Genomic DNA, 19,888 nt, shown 5'->3' with positions numbered 1-19,888 from the left:
CTCGCGCCGCCTCGCGGGAGGGCGCGCGAGCCGCGCACAGGAAGGGCCCCGCTCGGCTCCCGTAGCCGCCCGCCCGCCCGCTGCCATTTGCTGCCTGCGCGGGGTGCGGCGACGGCGACGGCGCCCGCGGGCCGCGCGCGAGAGTCCGGCCGGCGGCGGCGGCGGCGGCGAGGCGACTCCGGGGCGAGGCATGTGAGTGCTGGCGGCGCGGCGGGCATGGCCGCGGAAGGCGTTCCTTGCGGCATCCGCGTCCCTCGCAGGGCGGCGGGCAGGGCTGCCCGCCCCCCGCCGTCCCGTTGCATTGCGCTGCGCTGCGCTGCACCGATACCCCGCCTTGCATTGCATGGCGCTTCTCCCCGCGTCGTTCCCCTCCTGCGGGGAACCCACGGCGGCCTAGACAGCCCTCTTCCGCTCCGTGTGGTTCTCCCAACAACAGCCCGGCGAGGTAGGCAGGGCTGAGCCCCCGTGTTTGGCCTGAAGTCGCCGAGCGGGAGCGGGGATTGGAGCCTGCGGATCCCGGACCGGCCCTGCCGCCACCACGGCACTCCCGCTCTCACGGATATGACATGGGTATCGTAGCCTTCTGTAGGCTGGCCTCTTCCAAATGTTTTGGGCCTCTGTGCTCATTCGTTCTAGCCTGTATGCCCAGTAGCCAGGTGTGCTGTAATCCAAACTATCTGGGCAGCCCCAAGTTGCATAAGGCTGCTTTTGCAAACTGAACTCTTTTTTCTACCCTGAATCATTTTCCAAGCGGCCCTGTTCACAGCTTCCGTTTGCCATCTGGTCTAAGAAAGCAAGGCACTGTGTAGGATGTGTTTCCCATCAAAAAGTGGCATAAAGTGACTATTAAAATATTTAGACCATGGGTCTATAAGGCTTGATTGTGCTTTATGGTGTACTGTGAGATCATCTGAGCCAACACTGTTGCATGAAAGTCACTTCTGTTGCGCTATCTAGTTCAGGAGGTGGAGGGATTCTTGGCATTGAAACAATTACTCCATGAGAAGCTGGATCTTAGTGTAAGCTCTTGCAAGAACTGTGTTTCATTTCCAGGTGCAGACCTGCTCTTTCCAATTTCTCTTTTCTAGGGCCGATTACTGGAAGTCTCAACCCAAGAAATTCTGTGATTACTGCAAGTGCTGGATAGCAGACAACAAGCCTGTATGATAATCTACCTAATGTACTTTTAAGTGAATCTGAAGTACAATGATTTGAGCTCAGATTAAATTTTGTCAGTAGAGTGATGCAGTCTTGAAAATCAGTACAGTAACCCACTCTCTACCTCAGAAGGCAGTCCAGCTATACCTTTTGCTGCAATGTGCTGGCTTGGGATGGCATTCCCCTTCCATAGCAGCATGACAGTAGCTGAATCCTAGCAAACTCCAGCCCTACTGATTCCTGGAGACAATGCATCACGCACCAACACTGTCTCAATCCTGGGTGGGGACAGCTGTCATTCTATTAAATCAGGGGCCACCACCAAAAGACCCTTGATGTGAATACTGCCTACCTGCTTGTGAATGTGAGAGTGTGGAGTTTATAGCCTCTGATACCAATCTCACTTCTCTGGTGGCTCAAATGGAACTCAGCACAATAGCACCTGTGCTTTCTCAGTTAATCCTCTTGTGTTTTCTTGAATTCTGGTTGGTGTATTTATCCTCAACGAAATCTTCATTTCAGTGTCTTGTTTTTTTGTAAATTGGAAATTCTTCTGGTTCATGTTTCTATTATTTTTTAAAATTCTGCTTCTGCTTCTTTTATAGAGCATAGACTTCCATGAAAGAGGAAAGAACCATAAGGAAAATGTGGCTAAGAAAATTAGTGAGGTAATTCAAATGTGACTTTGCATAACCTAAATGTAACATTTTGAATTCCAGTATCGTGGAACCCACATTCTACCTTTGTAATCATAGATCAAAAAGAAAAGTTTGGACAAGGCAAAAGAAGAAGAAAAAATGTCAAAGGAATTTGCAGCCATGGAGGAAGCTGCAATGAAGGCTTATCAGGAAGACCTGAAAAGGCTTGGGATTCAGACAGGTAGGCCCTGAAACAGATAGGCCAAAGCTGGTGTTAGTCCGCCTGTTGTGTCTTTCTGTGCTGTGGCCCATGAAGAATGCAGGAAGTGTAGCTGTTCTTCGGGGCAGGAAGCATCAGCTATTTACCAGGTGAAAAAAGGTAGTTCAGTTGCTGGAGTTGTTTCTCCTCAAAGTCACTCAAAAATTTGCAAATAGAATTGTATTGATATGGTCAGTCTTCATTGCAGGGTTTGTTTAGCTATGTACCAGAAAACCAACTCTTTATATTTGTGGCTGTGTTTGCTCTTAAATCTGGAATTTAATGTTTCAGAATCTGTAACTCAGAGTTCAACACAGAAAAAGCCAGAAGAAAAGAAGGAAAGGAAAAAGAAAGTAAGAGAATCCAGAGAAACTTCTTCAAAGGAAACAAAAGAATGGGTGCAAGGGTTTTCTCCAGAAGGCTACGTATACTATTACAACACTATATCAGGAGGTAAAGCAGTAGCGAGAAATAGAAGTATTTGGGTTTCTGCCTCCTGTCTAATTTCCTTTCTGTCCTTTCCTACCTAAGCCATCAGAAAAAAAATAAATGCCAGGAGCTCAACTTGCAGGTTCTCTAGATAGAAGTCATATTTGGCCAGAGACTTGACTTTCTGATTTTTTAACTCCATCTGTCATCTATCAGTTGATCACCATATATAAGTATATGTATCATTCATAATATGGCAGAATCATTATTTCAAAGTGCAGATAGAATTGAACCTTGTCTTTTTTATCTTTCTATTATCAAGAATCTCAGTGGGAGAAACCAAAAGGGTTTCGGGACAGCTCTCAAGAATCACGAATGGTAATTGTCTGCGTAATAACAGGTCTTGTTTCTCTCGTACTGTTATGGTGGGTTGCCATTGTAATTTACCCTTCTAACAGTTCATTCCTCTACCTGAAGTCCATGGCTCAGGTATAGTTGTTCACAAGATTAATTTCTGAGGCGACTTCCTGTGAACTTTATGCTGGACTTAACAATAGTTTTATTTTTGGAGTTCTTTGAAGAGGACTGGATATACTTTCCTTTTAAAAAGATAAATACATCCTTATTTGATTTCCAGTTAATTAGGTTAAATCACAATGTTTTCATTGCTAGTAAAAGCTTAGTCTTGCTTAGTTGTATCCTAATAGTGAAAAGTAATTGATTTTTATGGATTATTTTGGCTTTTCTGTATAATCGTCAGACAGGAAAATGGGTAGAAGGATCAAGTGAAGATGGTCACACCTATTACTACAATACAGGTACTGGGGGTAAGTAACAAAGGTTTATTCCAAGCTTTTTCAGCGATCTTTGAATCTATGTCTAAGGGAGGGGCACACAATACAGTGTATGTGGGCTTCAGTGTACCCCTGTACACTTTTCTTTGTGTATACTAAGGTGCCCTATCTCTACACATTTTTAATTTACTTGCACTTCTTACCATCTGGTGAAATTGCTGTGACGGTTCTGAAAATGTATTTCCAGAGGAGTCATTCAGTGTGTTGAGTGTCTTCTCCTTCGCCATGCCTGGCAATCCCTGTGCTCACGCCACCAAAATGTCCACCCATCCCTGATATAAAGGGTGATGTGAGCATCCTTGTACAAGAGGATACAGGATCCCTCTGACAGTCTCGATCTGTTCTGTCAAAGTGCCCAGAGACTCAGTGCTTTCCTGCATATCTGTGAGAGTGGAAAGCTCCTAGACTAGAATAAGAAGCCTGCAATCAATATTTGTGCCACGCAGTTTATTCCATAGTCTGGTGTGGTTTACCACATTGAATACTGATGAAAGATAAACCAAAGCAACAAACAGATTTTGAAGCTCTGTGAATCGATTCTGGAACTAGATGCTCCCAAGTAAAGCTTGAGTTTACTGTACTGGGGTCTCTCCCAAAACCTACTAATTTAATGCATTTGCTTCAACTTGCTCCCGTAATACACTGTTGTTTGCCACATTTGTGCATGCCAACTGTACTGCTGATGCCTTAAATTCATATAGTACTGATTCAGAGATGATACACAAACATCAGTTCCTGTTTCTGTTGTTCAGAATCAACCTGGGAGAAGCCAGATGGTTTTCAGTCTACTTTAAATGAGAGAGGTCAAAATGAAAAGTGTTCTAAAGAGACCTCAGAAATAGATTCAAAAGGAGTGGAATCAGATGGAAATGGGGGCAGCAGAAATGAACTGCAAAACGTGAAACAAAGCACTGGGGTAAGTCATTCCTTCCTCGGCCTAATTTTGTTAAAGTAGCCCATTGTAAAGCCAAATCTTCTATCAAACCGTAGTGGGTATTTAAATTTAGCGAGTTAGATGGTTTTTGAAAAAATAGAGCCATTCATTCTTGACTTGAAAGGGTCAAATAACTGTTGGCAGAACAACTAAGGAATTGTATTAAAATTAATTTATTAATTTCCCATGGGGAGCAGGTTGGCCATTAGGGGAACTGAATGGTTGACTGAATGGCCCCCTGGTCTGATCCAGCATGATTTCCCATATGTGTATCTCATGATTTAGCTACCTTAAGCAAAAATAAAGGGGTGTGGATTTATGGTGACCATGGAAGATGATGTCCAGATAACCTGCATGGGCTCTCCTCCGCAGTGTGATGTTAGCAGTAATGGGATGTCCCAGTGAAGGGGGTTCTTCCAAACCACACTATTGCATAAAGGGTTGCGTTCCTTCACATTTAGAGAAAAGCGGAAAGCGACGAAGAAGTAGAAGACAGACCCAAAAAGATCAGCCCCTATGGAGAATGGCAAGAAGTGAAACAGGAAGGTGCTGATGGAAAGGAAGCAGCACCTCTTCCTCAGGAAACATCCCAGGCCGCTCCTCAAAGAGCCAAACCTTACGGTGAATGGACAGAAGTCACGGAGGAGGAAGACTCTTAGTGAGTTCTGCTAGCAGCTAGACTTTGATTATGAAGGCTTTACTCATTCAGGACAACCCAGAATTGCTAAAGCAGGAGTAAGCCTTCCAGAGACACTGGGGTACAGCTCCCAGTGGCCTGGATTCACACCTGCCATGCAAAACTGCTGAGCCAGCTATGGCCAATGCCTCATTTGTCTAAGCCATCATAGCCTGTTAGCAAATAAGCTCCTTCCCCCTGATGGCAAGTGTTACAGGGTGCATTTTGTTTCTTTCTGAAAAGAGGAAGCAGCAAAATTAAAAGAGACGCAGACATGTACACAGTTCTCTGAAAGGGTCTTGTGGAACTCAGTAGGATGAGCACTGAATAGATGTGAGCACACTTGGGCTGCAAAAGGTGGACTAAAAGGCAAACTTGCGGGGGCATTTTTAAAGAGAACAAAGAACTTCTCTTACAACATTTTGGGGGTACAGCATGATGCTCGTTGTCAGAATACCAGTTTGTCTTGACCAGTAAAAGGTATATACAATTAGTGGTGGTCAGACCTACAGTGCCTCTTCCAAATCTGCTTCCATATCTTCACGTCCCATCATTGATGTGGTTCGCTGCACTTCTGCTTGTCACAACACTTTGCTTCTTCAGCAGTTTCTGTGCATAAAAATTGACCAGTGTTTGCAGCACTGGGGTTCTGGTTGGCACCCTTCTATTTGAAGCATCTTATCGATGCCTAGTTTATCAAGCAGTTCTGTGATAACAATGAAAATTGCTGTTGTTAATTAATTTTTTCCCCGTTTAACACCCAGTGAAAAGGTCGACCTGGAGCTCCCCAACCTGCAGAGTGACTCCTCGCCAACCCCAGCCCCAGAACTGCCGGAGGATGCAAGAGTGGTGTTTAAGGAAAAAACTGTTACTTCCCTCGGCGATACAACAGAGGGGATGCCCATCTTCAAAAAGCGAAAATTTGAAAATGGAAAATCTAGAAACATACGACAGAGACTGGACGATCACTGATCGTTTATCTACATGGCCTTGGTGGTTTTTTGATGGAAGAAGAACCAGAGTGAAGAAAAATAAATACTTTAAACAGTATCTTTCCGAGAAATGCTTAGAAACAAAGCTTCTAGTTTTTCAGAAGTGTTGTCTGTTAATTCAATCAAGTATCTTATTCTGGAGGTGATGCTCCTTTTTGTTGCTAGAAACTTTTCCATTCATGCAGTGATGTAAATATATTATTTTTACATATCATGCCATCTGAATTGTGTTTCTTGTTTCTTACAGTTGGTATGTTGTACTGAGTCATTTTCTAAGAAAAGTAGACTTCACTGCTGATGATGTGTCCATTAAGTAGGCAAGCATCAGTGAATGCTGAGTTTTTTAAAAAAATCAAGGCAGCTGCTTTACAAAATGTGTTTGTGTTAGGCTTATTGATTAACAGAAGGTGGAAAAATTAAATAAGATCCTTTAATTAAATAAGTAAATGTGTAACTATCCAGCTCTTGATTTGATCTAGCCATTCTTTCTAATTTGCCTTGACAGACTATACATTATACATATTATACATAGAGATCACATTATTCTACATTTCAAAGCCTTGTGTTTTGTGAAGTTTTTTGCTGCTGCTTTCTGATGCTCTTCCCGCTGTGTTTCACAGCGTCAACTGTGCATTCCTTTGACTCCTTTCTTTCTTTTGGCAAATGTTGCAAGAATGATGGTTTTGTGTTTCTGGTTACAGATGTAAGCTGAACCCTTGCTTTGCCAAGGTTTCTCTGTACACCTTGAAATACTTGCTGTATTCCATTCGTACTTTTTCATCCGTTCAGTGGGATAGTAGACAGCTGTGTGTATTCTACTTGAAAGCTGGACTTCAGACATAATCTTGTACATTAAGTATATTTGTATATACTTTATTAGTTTTGCACTATTTATTATTGCGCTGCTAGCCAGAGGCAAACATTTTGTACAACCTTCTTCTGAGGCGTCCCCTGACATTTTCTACTCCCATGGTGACTTTCACTGCCTAGAAACTAATTGTCTTTCACTGTTTGTACATGCAAGTAGTGAAAGCTAAAGGGGATCGATTCCTACAAAACTTGAAAAGGGGAGCAGAATAGTGTTACAGGCCCTCTGTGTCAAGCGTGATCATGTTTTCACCATCTGCACTTTTTCTGTGCCCCAAATAATGTATCTTCAGGAAACCTTTCAATTTAAAGAACACCCTCGTAGCTTTTGGCTGAACTTAGGTGTACGCTTAACGGAGGGTAAATCCTCATTGAATCTAATGGGACAGGATTGCACTGTTGACTCCTAGACCTTTTGGCAATTTTGGATAGCCTTGTCGTGGAATCCTGCTGGCCCATCTCATGGGGAGAAAGCTTTGTCACCCCATGTGACAGTGGCTCTGGTCATTCCAGGGGACAGACTTCAAAAGGGGATGCTACAGGATTGCTATTCCAGCTTCGCTTTTGGCCGCTGCTTGGGATTCCATCAAGTTCACCATCATAGCAAGCATCTGCATGAAGCAACCTGAGCAAGGTTCTGTGGAACTTGCTGCAGGTACACTTGCGATGCCAGATGCAATTTTCCTTTCCACGGCATCCCATGGAGCTCTGAACTGCTGCTGGGGTCGGTGAATGACCACCTTTTAGGAACACTGTTAATCAGAGGGCATAACAATTACATTGTCCTTAGTCTCTACACCTTCACTTCAGTAAAGAATTTGAGGGATTGTACCCTGCGTAAAACATAATCACCACAGCTGTGATAGGAAGCTCTCAAATGACCAATATTTATATTTGTTCTGTACAAAGTTGAAACTCAGCTATGATCTCCAATCTCAAGAAATTATTTTGGACCTTAAAACTGCGCAAGTTAAGTTTCAGGGATGGAGTAAAACATGCTATTTTGGGACAGGTTCCAGGAAATATCTTCCTCAGATACACTTAGTGATGAGGAACAAGCAGCTCTAAGTTAAGAATTTTAAAAATTAACCATTTTAACAGGGACATCGTCATTGCTTCCTAGCAACAGTTGAGTATATTGAAAGAGTTCTCTTTTACCTAAATCAGTTCTCATTTGGTACTTCTCAAAGGTACCTCCAGCATTCAAAGTATAATAAGAAAGAAAAGGAACAGTAAGAAAAGGCAAAAAAGGTAAGTCAGAAAGCAATTTTGTTAACTATCCTATGTAAGTTTTCATATATTTTAACTACCGCTATTGAGAGATCAATATTACTATTTCTCTGATCTATATATTTTAACATAGGATTTTAACAAATAATATCCTATCTTTTAAAGTTTAATGCTGGGAAATGCTTGCTTGCAATTTCATGCCCACATGCCAGAAATAAACTACTGAAATTACTGGGACTGACTCCAGAATAATCATATTTTAGATTTGGCTGCTAGTGGTAGGTAAAAATGTGAGGTTTTTGTCACAACACCATTCCGTTATGTTGATTTCCATTTATAAATACTGAATAAACGGACTACCAGTCATTAAAGAATCACATGGGTATCTCTTTTAATCTTCACCTTGCATCAATTTGAAACCTACCATTAGCCACGTTTGGGGTCATTTTGTGACACTAGACAAAACTCTCTCAGTCCAGGCTCTGCTGTGCATGAAAAACCCTTGTTTGTGTCCATCCAGGTGGTTTGAATCAGGAGAAAAATGGTTCTAAGGGTTTAGCAAGTACAGGTAATTTAAGACTGAATGCAGCAAAACTTGCATATAGTCCTATCTGCATAACAAATCAGTATTAAAAACCCTTTGACAGATTTTGTTTGCTGGAGATTTTACCTCCAATGTTGGGCTTTTGAACAAACTTACCGGACCTCTAACCTTTTGGTTCATTGTTTACCCTGCAGAACAATTATTACACTAATTTGGGGAAATTCGTTGTTGCTAATTTGTAGCTTAATTTTAAAAGCGTAAAAGGCAGGAAGCTGAAATTTGGGGCATTTTCTACCAGCCTAAATTTGACAGAGGCTGGGTTTGCAGAATGCCTTAAAACCCTTGGTGGTTTTAAGCATGTACTGTGGTCAGATTTCTCGTGTGTAACAGATGATCAAGGCATGCTGCAGGAATGGGGGAGAGGGGTAGCACTGCCCAGGCCTTGATTTTGTAAAAACCAGATAATTTAAAAAGACAGCAGTGTGTTATCCAGTTTGGCATGTGTGCCATGAGCATGCAGACAGTGCCAGAAAGCAACCGTGTGACCCACTGTTTCCAGGAGGTCTTTTAAAGTTGTGGGTATGGAAAGCCCCTTCTCAGAAGAATCCTCTGGGGAGGTAGGTGTTCCAGCTGCCCTCAATGTCCCAAGTGTGCATGATACAAAGAAGCCAGGCCCTGCCCTCAAATCTCTGAAAAACTTGCCAAAAGTGTTTTGGGGGCTCCCCCTGCCAAGCAAGATCCCGCAAGGGGGTTTTTGCAGGCGCAGGGTCACACGGCAGGCTCCAGCTGCCCTCTCAGAATCGCAATTTGCCCCAGCTGGACAGCACCTTGGCAGCAAAGCCCCAGGGAAACCCAGCCCCTTTCTGGCACTCATGCCAAAGACTTAAACTCTTTTGCTAGAGACTTACATTTTAGGTCTGTTTATGTGTCAACTATGCAACAAAATGTGACCTTGCAGTTATCCAGACACCTCCGGACTGTAACAGAACAATCACCAAAATACTAGAAGCTTGAACTGCAGAGATGAAGACTGATTGCTCATATTAATAATGAAGGCTAATAAAAATAATAAATACTAAGAACTAATTCTTGAAATATATATGACTTATTTCTGGAGTAAATAACCTTTACTGGCATCATTGACAGTTTTCCTGCTAAAACTAAAGAAGCTGGTGAATGCTGAAACAGAATGCCAAACAGAGCTCAAGAGGTAAGCAAACTTCTTCAGAAGGCTTATTTGGAATCCCACAATAGCATTCTGGCTCTTTCAAAGCATGTGCCCAACACGCCGAGTGCTTGATTACAGGCACAGGTTTTGAGCTGCAGACGTGTGCAATTAATGCCAACACGGGGGCATTAAGGCGGCAAAACTGCACGAGTGCCCACAAGTGCCCACTTGAGAAATTCTGCGCAAGTTATCGCTCATTCTTTCAACAGCCCTGTAAGGTGGGACAGTATTATTAACTCAGCAAATAGGAGGTATGGTAAAGAGAGGGTGGCTTTCCTGAAGTTAAAGACTTGGGAGAAATTTGAACTGGGGACTCCACCGCTTGAATGCTCTTTGGAACAGCACAGCTCACTTACAGATTGCGAAGCCTAAGCTGAGACTTGGGGGAGGAGGGAGACTCAGATTCCAGCCGGGGCTCTTGCTAGGTGCCCCTTCCCTAGTTTGCAAGTGGCTGTAGAAGGCCCGCCCTGAAGTCCAGCGAGGACCGAGCAGGCCCTCTCAGTCACCCCAGCAGCATCCACTGCAAAATGCTACTTCTGTTGCCTTTCCGCCTTCCCACTTAAATATAAACATTCCTTCTTCACCAGGATGCCGTCATTAACCTCAAATCAGTGCGAGAACTGGGCAAGCAACTGGGCTTTGAATGGACTATGGTTGCCTACGAGCTGGGACTCAGCCGGGCAGAGATAAGTCAGTTCTGCACGGCTACCACTGAGAAGAAAGCCCAGGCTCAGAAAATGCTGGAATATTGGTGAGTAGATCCCTGTGGAAGGCACCCACCTGCCCTTCCTTCATTCTAGCCTGCAGCTTGATGTCCAGAAGAAGACTCTTCCAATAACTGAGAAGAACGGAGCCCAGAGCATTGCCCATGCTCTGTGCTCCCATGTCAGACAGATGGGACACGTGTGCAGCCTTGCAGAGCCAGGAGGCTGGTGGCAGGCACGGACAGCATTTCTAGTCCAGCTAGTTCCTATTAAGCAAACAAGGACATCCTAGGCTAGACTTTTGGAGGCTGAAGCAATCCTTAAAACTAAGTTACAAAGCACCTAAAGGCTAAAATTTAAGAAGGCAGAGAGTCTAGATCGACAGAAAATTACCTGGACAGCAATGGCTTGTGGCAACAGACCAAAAAGTCATTAAATGCATTAAAGTCAGAAATTAAGGTCATTAAGAACACAAAGAGGAAACTGGTCAGTAATAAAGCTACCTAGTGGCCTCCAGATGTTTTCAACTATCATTCCCAGAAGCTGCAGCAAACCGGGCCTGACCTACCCGTTGCTACCAACCTTATCTGGGAAAGAAATCACACAGGATGAGCTTAACAGTAATCCTAAAGAGCACTCAGCTTCACACAGAGACCATATTTCAGGTTTTTCAACTCTTTAAAGGTCTGAACAGTTGGTAGAAAAGAACCAGCTGCCCATGCAGGTAACAGAGAGCAGGCTGAAGCGGCACTCCACGCCAGCGCAGGTCTCCAAGCGCTTTCCAAGGCGAGTCCCACATAGAGGGAGGTAAATCTGGCCAAAATGCAACTCATGCCTTCATGCCAGTGGCCAGTCTGACCATTGCCAGGGATGCTTTTCATGCCCCTCTGCACGGGACAGAAGTGCAATGGTTTTTTGCAGATTGCAAGGCAGTCTCTGTGGAACTTGAATGCAACTGCTGCTTGGCCATGCGTTTTTGAAATCATTGCCCAGAGGGCTGTTTTCTTTGGTAGCCATGAGGCATCTTCCTCTCTCTGCCATTCACGTGCAGGTATCATCGTTCCTGGGACAAGCCAAATAAGACCAAAATGCTTCAAGATGCCTTGGAACGGTCGGGAAGGAAAGACCTGGCTGAGAAACTCCGGTGTCTTCACTGGGGACATCAGAAGCTGAGTAACAGGGTAGAGCTGCCGTCGGCTTTTCCCTTCCTCATCACGGTGTATAAGACTATTAACAACAAAGAGGGGCTTAAAAAAATTAACCAACTGAGTCATAAATAACTTGGGAACTTTCCAGCCAAACAACTGCACAGCTGGTGTGAACTTGTCAGTGCTAAGTCAGCAATGAGCTCTGTTGATTTTAACGCAGCCGTAGTCTAACAGAAACACCCTGACTTGGATTTTCCTCAATATTATCATTTGCTAATTCTTCAGTGACTTTGTGAATCCAGGCAATCTGTACTGATGTCCCACTTCTTAAGGGACCGTTATGTAACGCAGAGTTCTCAAAATTATGTATGCAAAATGCAATTGTGTCATTCCACTAACACAAATGAAGTTGCACAAGCAGAAACTAGATCCAAACTACACACGAGAGTCCGACTAAAGTTCTATTTGCATAAACAGTTGTGGGTCTGGATGTATATTACACAACTATTTGCACAACGGAAAGATGATCTCACCGTTCATAAATAGTATGTCTGCCTCTTTAGTGCCTTTTTAGTTTACACTTTGAGATGTTAAATATCCATTTTGTGATCTTCAATTGTACAAACTGGAAAAATCCTGTAAGTAAAAAAACCTTAAGACCTAAAATATGTATAGAAATGAAGTTTTGATCATCTGCATTTGGCCATGGAAGGGATTCTCTTTTGCACGGGCACCTCTGACCATTGTCTCCTGTCCCCTCCCCTCCCCTCCCCTTTCTGCCCACTAGAATATTAAGGAAACTGCAAATTCTTCCCCAGAGGGAATTCACAGGTGCCTGTCCCTTCTGGTGAGTCAAGCATCACCTACTCCTTTGTGACAGGAACCGCAGAACCTGGAGATACAAAACAACAGTGCCTCTGCAAGTTCTACCTGCACAGGTGTACCATTTCTTTGCATAACAACAACCAAATCAGAGGCAACACTAATCAAAGAGAGCAACTTTTATAGTAGCATTTCATCAGTGTTTCCACTGAATTTAACAGACATTAAGAGTAGGATCTCTTGCTGCATACATACAGTCAGGTCAGGAGTTCACTTGTTGCGATTTAAAATTGTTTTCCAAATGTTCAATCAAGGCCTCCATCTCTGCAGCCTCCAACAACTTGCTGATCAGTTCATCCAGGAGCTCTCTGCCGCTTAAAAACGCCTATCAGAAGATGAGGAGGCACTGAGGCAGTTGCTGGGCACGGTGCAGATCAAAGCGAGCTGGGAGTTCGCCAGTAAATGAAATGCTCAAGGCCTACTTGGCAGTTTGCTCGGAGGCACTGCTATACATGTAGGCACGTGTGAACACACACACACACACACACACACACACACTTTTGATGCCATCATAAAGCAGAAGGGCCACCGTGTAATGGCAGAAGCCATGCCATATTTCCAGGTGCTGCTCCCATAGCAAACTCCTGACCTCTCCAGGGAAAAAGTGAGAGAGCTGGGCAGCCAGCGCCAGCCCACAAGTAACTGTTCTGGCCCCACGGGAGACTGCAGTCCGAGACTGCTCTACATTGCTTGTCTTTCCTTTTGACAAATACTGTACTTTATTTAAAATAAATACCTCGATGTTACGGATTTCATAGGAGATCCTGTGGTCCGTGACTCTGCCTTGGCTGAAGTTATATGTACGAATTCTCTCCGACTGGGCTCTTGTCCCTAACTGTAAAAGAACATTTTGTTTTGTTTAGCTTTTTAAAAATGCATAATTATTTCTTTCAGGAGGTCATTATAGTTGGTTAATGATGAAGTTCTTTGTTTTCAGCATGCGGCAACTATTTTTATACCTTATTCATAGGTACCAGCAAAAAAGCATAAGATAAATAACCCACACATTGGAGGAACTTGCTACTTCCAGTTTCCAGCAACAACTTAAAAATGCTGCATCTGTAGGGTTTACCATGACATCTGAATCCAGGCATTTTAGGCTTGATTGTTTGTTTGATTAGAAGCTTTTCTATCCTGTCCCCTACAGAATGTCTTGGGACGGCTTACAATAAATAAATAGATTGCTTGTGGGTAACCCTCGGTTTGTGCGTGGGTTAACTCTGGGTATTTCAATCCACAAGGAACCCTTAGTGCCCAGGTTCAGATGTCATGGTAACAACCTACAAATGTGACATATGTCGGCTGCTGATGGCAAACAGTCGCGCCAAGCATCATCACAATTTGAGGGTGAATTAACTCACAATTTGCCACCAAATGCCACCATTACATATGAACAACCCCATTTAAAACTATGTTCACCACTGTAACATTCTGGAAATGTTCTCTTTTTGGGGGCCATGTGCTTTTAATTCCTAATCTTATATTCATTCAGTGTATGGAAATGCATGCAGTTATTCCCTTTGAACAAGCAGGAACAAACTGCAGGGGCCTGGTCTGGAGATAACTGCACAGAACAAACCTTGCATATTAATATGCATTAATACATGAGACATTCTGTAGGGGAGGGATAGAAAAGCTTTTAATGAAATTAAATGAAATAAATAATAAAATAAAATCACTCTACATAACTGGTTGCAATGAGCCAATGCGGCAAGCAGTTCCTTTTCCCCGTAGATTTTAGGAAGGCTCATCCGTGGAGCCAGCGGGGATCGCATAGTGTGCCGGTCAGAGGCCAAGAGCTGTCTTAAGTTCCCGACTAAGCTGCGTGAAGCCATCAGCAACCTGCCATGCAAAACGCAGTGCGAAGAAATCTTCTTCCCAGGTAGGACACACCGCCTGCCCGCCATGAATCCGCCCAGTCCGGATGGCTCCGGGGATCCTCGGTGGCCACACGATCCCCTTGCCAAGGCCTTCTGTCGCGGTCACCCTGCAGATGTCAAAGCCGGGCAAGCGGGAGACGTGCTTACCTGCACAGTTCTCGCACTCTGCTCTTGCTGCAGTTCTCTCTCCACCGCCTGCCGGAACAGCTTTTCTCTCAGCCTCTGCAAAGCGACTTCCCTGTTAATCTGCTGCGATCGCTCCTGCTGACATTCCACTGCTAGCCCTTCGGAGTGTGAGGAAGCAGCCATCAGGGACCAAGCCGAACCCTCAGCCCATGCCGTCTAAATCAGCGATGCCCGCCCGGCCACAACTACCCTTCCTGTCTTGGAAAAGATCATGTTCCAGGGAACAAACATGCACAGGTTGAGGCTGTTCGCTTCAGCCACCCCATTTTCTGCCTTTTAGTTTTGTTCTAGCCGGAATTCAATTTGTATACACGAATACATTCCAGACAAATATTGCCATTAAAGTCATATCGCAGGAAATGGCACGTGTTTATATGTATTATAATAATTATCAATTGTACATTTTTAGGGCATGCTGAGGCAGCAAACCCCCAAGCTTACCTTGGAGCCAGATACCAACAGGTCATTACATTTATTTATATTTTATCAAAGAACTTTATGCCCGGCCCTTCAGCAGAATGGCTTAAAAAAAACCCAATTTACAATAAATCAGATTAAACAAAAATCATTTAAACACACTATAAAATTGCAGTTTAAAATAAGTCAGCGGAAACAACAAAGAAACAGAAAAACAGTGTGCAGAGAATGGTATTTATGTATTTATAGCATTTTTAGCGCGCGCGCGCTCTCTCTCTCTCTCTCTCTCTCTCTCTCTATATATATATATAGGTATTTAATGCACAGTCCATTGCTCTCTAACTGCTTATGGATTTTATTATGTTTATTATATTTGTGTGGTATATCAACATTAAAAATGACAAACAATATAAAGTATTTCCCTAGCACAAAAATTGTATCACTGTAGGCACCAGCTGCGTTAACGCTGGTACTGTCCTGGACTCGGCCACAAGATGTGGCTGATTAATGTACTTGCTTAAGTGAAGAGGGAATACAGTAACGATAAAACAAGTACCTGTGGGAATGTGCACAATCCTTACAGCACTATCAGTTGTATTAACATGCTGTCCTCCTGCCCCTTTGGCTCGAAATGTGTCTATGCGCAGATCTTTTGGGGCTATTTGAATCTTTACCTTGAGGGAAAGAACAGTTTTGGCACAATTTTACTATCAGAAATGTAATTGTACGACAATACATTTACCTGCACACACGTAACCTGCTCTTCCACTCGCTCTTCTTTCCATCACCTGAAACCAGTCCTGCCCTGCCCTAAGGGCAGCCGGACCTGGATTAGCTGCCCAAGAAGAGCAGCTATGAATCCGTCTCCACTTTTTGGCCAGAAATGCATGACTGGGGAGGGCTCTCCTTCATTACGCATTGCCTGCCTTTTTCAGGCATTGAGATGATGTCAGATTTCATGTAACCACATAGCAGCAAACAAGGAAGCTCTAACACACCCTGAATATGAAGCCAGAAGTAAGGAATATTCCTCCACAAGGAATATCCTAGGAGGACTCTTGGCGAGATTTTGCCAGGTGATGTTACAGCCAAGAACAGTTAGTTTATGGAGAAACTAGCTTGTGCAGAGTTAAACGTCAAGAGCTCGAGACTGGAATGAAAGCCTGTGGTGATCTGTTGTCCTTCTCACCTCTTCTGGCTGAGGGAGAACAAGGACCGTCATGGTCCCAGTGTGGATCCGCTCCATTCTGGAAGATAAGCCCACCTGAGGAATCCGCTGCACCCTGTGGGTACCTCCTTCGTATTTCAAGTGCCTGTAGACTTGCTCTCCCGAAATACGAGCAGCAGCATGGTGCAGCCCTCCTTGAAAAGTAGACAGTATTTGTCACATACTAGGCAATGGGGTTGCAGCAAGACCTTTACGCTATTTGTGCGGCTGGCGGAATGAGCAACTCACATACCATAATCAGCAGGGATGTATTTCATAATCTCAAAGGACCAGGTTTTGTAAGCAGCATAGTTCTGGTACATGTCAAACACTTCTTGGGTAAATTGCTGGCAAATGTCACCTGAAAAAAAATCCTGAAAGTTGCTGACATTTTCGCATCAGCTGCATGCTTCAGTGCAGCCGCAGCAGTAATTTAATTCATCTAAATCAGCATCTATGGTGAGTATTTACAACAAAATGTGATAAAAAGAAACATAAGAATACAAAACAGAGTTTGCAAACCGGGTCTGCAGTTTGGAATTGCTTTTACATGTGATGACTTTTGCTGACCTCCAGTTGTTCGGCCGGAGATCACCTCTAATATGACATCACTGTCGTCAAATTTTGGTCTTGGTCTCAAGATCTGGAAAATCTGAAAAAGCATGATGAGTCAGAGGCTGCAGGATGGGGCCGGTGATCTCTTTGGACTATCTGCAAGCAGGACATCGCTGAATCCACAGCTCACCTTCTGGTACAGGGCGCTGACTGTCTGGTTGATATCTTCCTTTTCAGCCAGAGCAAGATCTAACAATTGTTTCTCTTCTGGAATGTTCAACTCTGGGCAAAAGTAAACATTAAGCAATAATATCCAGTTTAAAGTAAATAGGGTGTATCCACACCAACTGATGGTTACATTTGATTTCACTCTTTTTCTTTGTTGATCAGGCAATCGGCTGGTCAGTAAAGCTCGGAGCAGCTCTCTGCTGGGTAGGTTCCTGCACAAGCAGGAGCAGTGAGAAGCCACTGGGCAAAAGCCCATTTGCGGCTGCATGCCCCCTCGGATTCCCCCATGCTGCCCCCTCATGTGGGCAGCAGGGCGAGGAGCAGCTGGGCAACGCCACTCTCCATCGCCTGGTGGACTGCACCCAGAGCTATTCAAGCCCTCGTGGCGCCACAACTTCTTGAAATGCTCCATGGGGTGTCGCTTACTGAAAGAGCTGCATAAACACACCCAAAGCAAGATGGTCCCTGCAGCAACCCTCCCCGTCCCGCAGCAATTCTGCAAACCAATGCTGGTCCGAGCACCTGGAAGAGCCATCAAAACAAACAGATCGGTGCCTTTTTAATGACTCCAGATCCGCATGGGCCTGTTCAGTGACAGACTATATTTGGGCCAATCCCTTACGACTTCCTGGAATAATTCTGCACCCATGGCTTTAGGAGGGATGATTTGGGAGCTGGCAGAGAACAAACCCGATTGTTCTACTAGATGGAGCTAAAGCAAAACAGATAGGAAAGCCTGGGAGATGTGGGAGGGGAGACAGAAGAAAAGTGAGCTGGGTAAAGATCATGACTTACTTGCACACAGTATCTCCAAATCCTGGATTTCTTTTTTTGCCTGTTGTATTTCTTTAAATGCCACAGCAAGTGGGAACAGTTCAGCATGTCTTTTGCTGAGACGCTTCCTTCTGCTTTCATCCACTGAGCAGCTATTTAGCAATTGGTCGATCCTTTGGTACTCTTTGCTTAAAGACTGCAAGTGTTTTTCCAGGCTTTTGTGATTCCACAGCGTCTTTGAGGGCTGGTGATATTTCCTTGACCACGTATTAAATACTACAGTAGAGGTAACTGTATTCCACAAACAGCTGTGCTGAGAGATATTCAGTTCTACAAATGGAACAGCTCTTTTAGGAAGAAAAGGGAGACGGCACTGCGGGCGATAGCAGGAGCAATTAGCAAAGAATGTTCTTAAGAGAGGAATCTGCCAGTGAGGTTTCATCTCAGTCTGAATTCTCTGGAATGCAAGAAGAACAAGTACAAATTTTCCCCCACTTTTATTTTAATGAGGCACGTATTTAAACAACCTGGTACTGCCCTCCTCAACTATATTTATATCATTTTTAAAAAACACTGTGCAAACATCATTATATCTGTCTATAACAGACAATCTCATTTATGATCCTAGCAGCCTTATAAGGTACATAGAAGTTCAGTGAGAATTACCCCCAAGCAAGTATACACTGGAGTGTAAGAGCATAGCCTTGGAGTGAAATCCTGCTTAGAAATCCCACTGCAGGCTGACATATTAGATTGCAGCTCCGGGTATTATCCACTGTTCTGTATCAACAGTTCAGCCGACTGTTAGCAAGAACACCTCCTTTACAAGGGGAATGCCCCACTTCCAAACCTCTAGAAAGGTATCTCTTGCCTGAAATCCTGGAGAGCCACTGTCAGTCCAGGTTGATAACGTCAGGGACGTATGGCCAGTAGGGTTATTTGGGGTTGATAACTTTGGGGAATTCAGGGTCTGACCTCCACTCCGACGGATTCATGTCATGTCTGATGAATGACTTTTTACAGACAGAGCGGCACCTCTGAGTAAGAAGCATCACATTCTCTACTATAAGCTGTTTTCTTTTCAATATATTAGCAGCAGAAACGCATTCTGTTTTAAAGATGACAGTCCCAGAGATGCCACAAGCAAAGCAGTTTACCAGTGCAGTTTCACTCTCTATATGTGTATTTCACGAATTCTCTTCCTGCACAAATGCAGTAGCCAGAAAACAAGCGAGCCAGTACCTTCTATTCTGTCTCCTGCCCCAAGTAGTCCAGGGATGCCCCACATCAAACTCTCTGAGACATCTGCAGAACAGAGTTCCTTAAAACAAGGAAGTCCTTCAGACACGCAACGGAAGTAGGAGAAAACTACACTTCCCAGCATCCTTACAAATGACTACAAGTCCCAAAATGCCAGAGGGAGGTTGTCTGGTTAACCTCCCCCTTGCCATAATCCTGTGCGTCTAATCCACACTGATGCGTACCCCCCGAATCTGTCTGTGTCTCCACATTTTGAGAGTTAGCTGGCCCGCACCGTTTCCAAGCCGCCATCGGGTCTGTGCAACATGCACCACCCCCGCGTGCCAAGACCCGAGTCACGGAGAGGGCAAACATTTGCACGGGCCTCCGCCGAGGATCGCGGCTGGGGGCTCCTCCACAGAAATGAGTGCCTTTGTCCCCGACACAAGCCGAGCGGCCTCTCCAGCCCCCGTCCTGGGCCACGACACTTTCGGGGAGGCAGGAAAAGGCCGCGCCGGCGGGTGCAGGCAGACCGGCACACGCGGAGGTGCTCTGGCGGCGAGCCTCCGCGCGGTGCCCGTGCAAGCGGGCTTGAGGAGCGGGGCCCGAGTCCAGCCCGCGCAACGGGAGCTGCCAAGCGGCGCTGCCCACGCGACCCGCGCGTGCCGCGGGAGCGGGCTGGGCAGCGGGGAGCAGGGCGGGCGCCTGCACGGAGCGGCGGCGGGGCCCGCGCGGCGCCCTTCGTCCCGCGGGACGAAGCCGGGGTGCCGCTGGCGCCCCTTCGCAGGCCCGAGCGCCGGCCGGCGTCCGTGCGCCCTCGCCTGCGCCCAGCAGCAGCAGCAGCAGCAGCAGCAGCGCC

General features: G+C 44.9%; 2 protein-coding genes across 8 annotated transcripts; one reads left to right on the top strand and one right to left on the bottom strand.

Moving 5' to 3' along the window:
- Positions 1 to 88: 88 nt before the first annotated feature.
- On the top strand, positions 89 to 6,154 carry WBP4 (WW domain binding protein 4). Of its 2 annotated transcripts, XM_044448251.1 has the most exons (10): positions 89 to 192; positions 1,089 to 1,161; positions 1,764 to 1,826; positions 1,914 to 2,037; positions 2,347 to 2,508; positions 2,807 to 2,862; positions 3,245 to 3,311; positions 4,091 to 4,254; positions 4,734 to 4,930; positions 5,713 to 6,154. In XM_044448251.1, coding segments are annotated over exons 1-10 (1,116 nt in total). In that variant the 5' UTR covers positions 89 to 190; the 3' UTR covers positions 5,921 to 6,154. The 2 variants fall into 2 exon arrangements, with proteins under 2 accessions (XP_044304186.1, XP_044304187.1); XM_044448252.1 differs by lacking the exon at positions 2,347 to 2,508 and having other exon boundaries at positions 141 to 192.
- Positions 6,155 to 11,680: 5,526 nt separating this feature from the next.
- Positions 11,681 to 19,623, bottom strand: MTRF1 (mitochondrial translation release factor 1). 6 transcript variants are annotated; one of them, XM_044448247.1, is made up of 11 exons: positions 19,033 to 19,621; positions 17,812 to 18,247; positions 16,979 to 17,070; positions 16,804 to 16,885; positions 16,487 to 16,594; positions 16,216 to 16,388; positions 15,583 to 15,700; positions 14,571 to 14,707; positions 13,280 to 13,378; positions 12,739 to 12,868; positions 11,681 to 11,740 (listed from the first exon to the last, which is right to left on the bottom strand). In XM_044448247.1, the coding sequence occupies exons 2-10, from the start codon at positions 18,230 to 18,232 to the stop codon at positions 12,746 to 12,748; spliced, it is 1,353 nt and encodes a 450-aa protein (XP_044304182.1). In that variant the 5' UTR covers positions 18,233 to 18,247; positions 19,033 to 19,621; the 3' UTR covers positions 11,681 to 11,740; positions 12,739 to 12,745. The 6 variants fall into 6 exon arrangements, with proteins under 6 accessions (XP_044304182.1, XP_044304181.1, XP_044304180.1 ...); XM_044448246.1 differs by lacking the exon at positions 11,681 to 11,740 and adding an exon at positions 12,446 to 12,553; XM_044448245.1 differs by lacking the exon at positions 11,681 to 11,740 and having other exon boundaries at positions 12,648 to 12,868; positions 19,033 to 19,095; positions 19,275 to 19,621.
- Positions 19,624 to 19,888: the final 265 nt, after the last annotated feature.

The sequence above is a fragment of the Varanus komodoensis genome, unplaced genomic scaffold, assembly GCF_004798865.1.
Source record: "Varanus komodoensis strain SLA01 unplaced genomic scaffold, ASM479886v1 scaffold54, whole genome shotgun sequence".
Lineage (NCBI taxonomy): Eukaryota > Metazoa > Chordata > Lepidosauria > Squamata > Varanidae > Varanus > Varanus komodoensis.
This window is presented reverse-complemented; position numbering and strand designations above follow the sequence as displayed.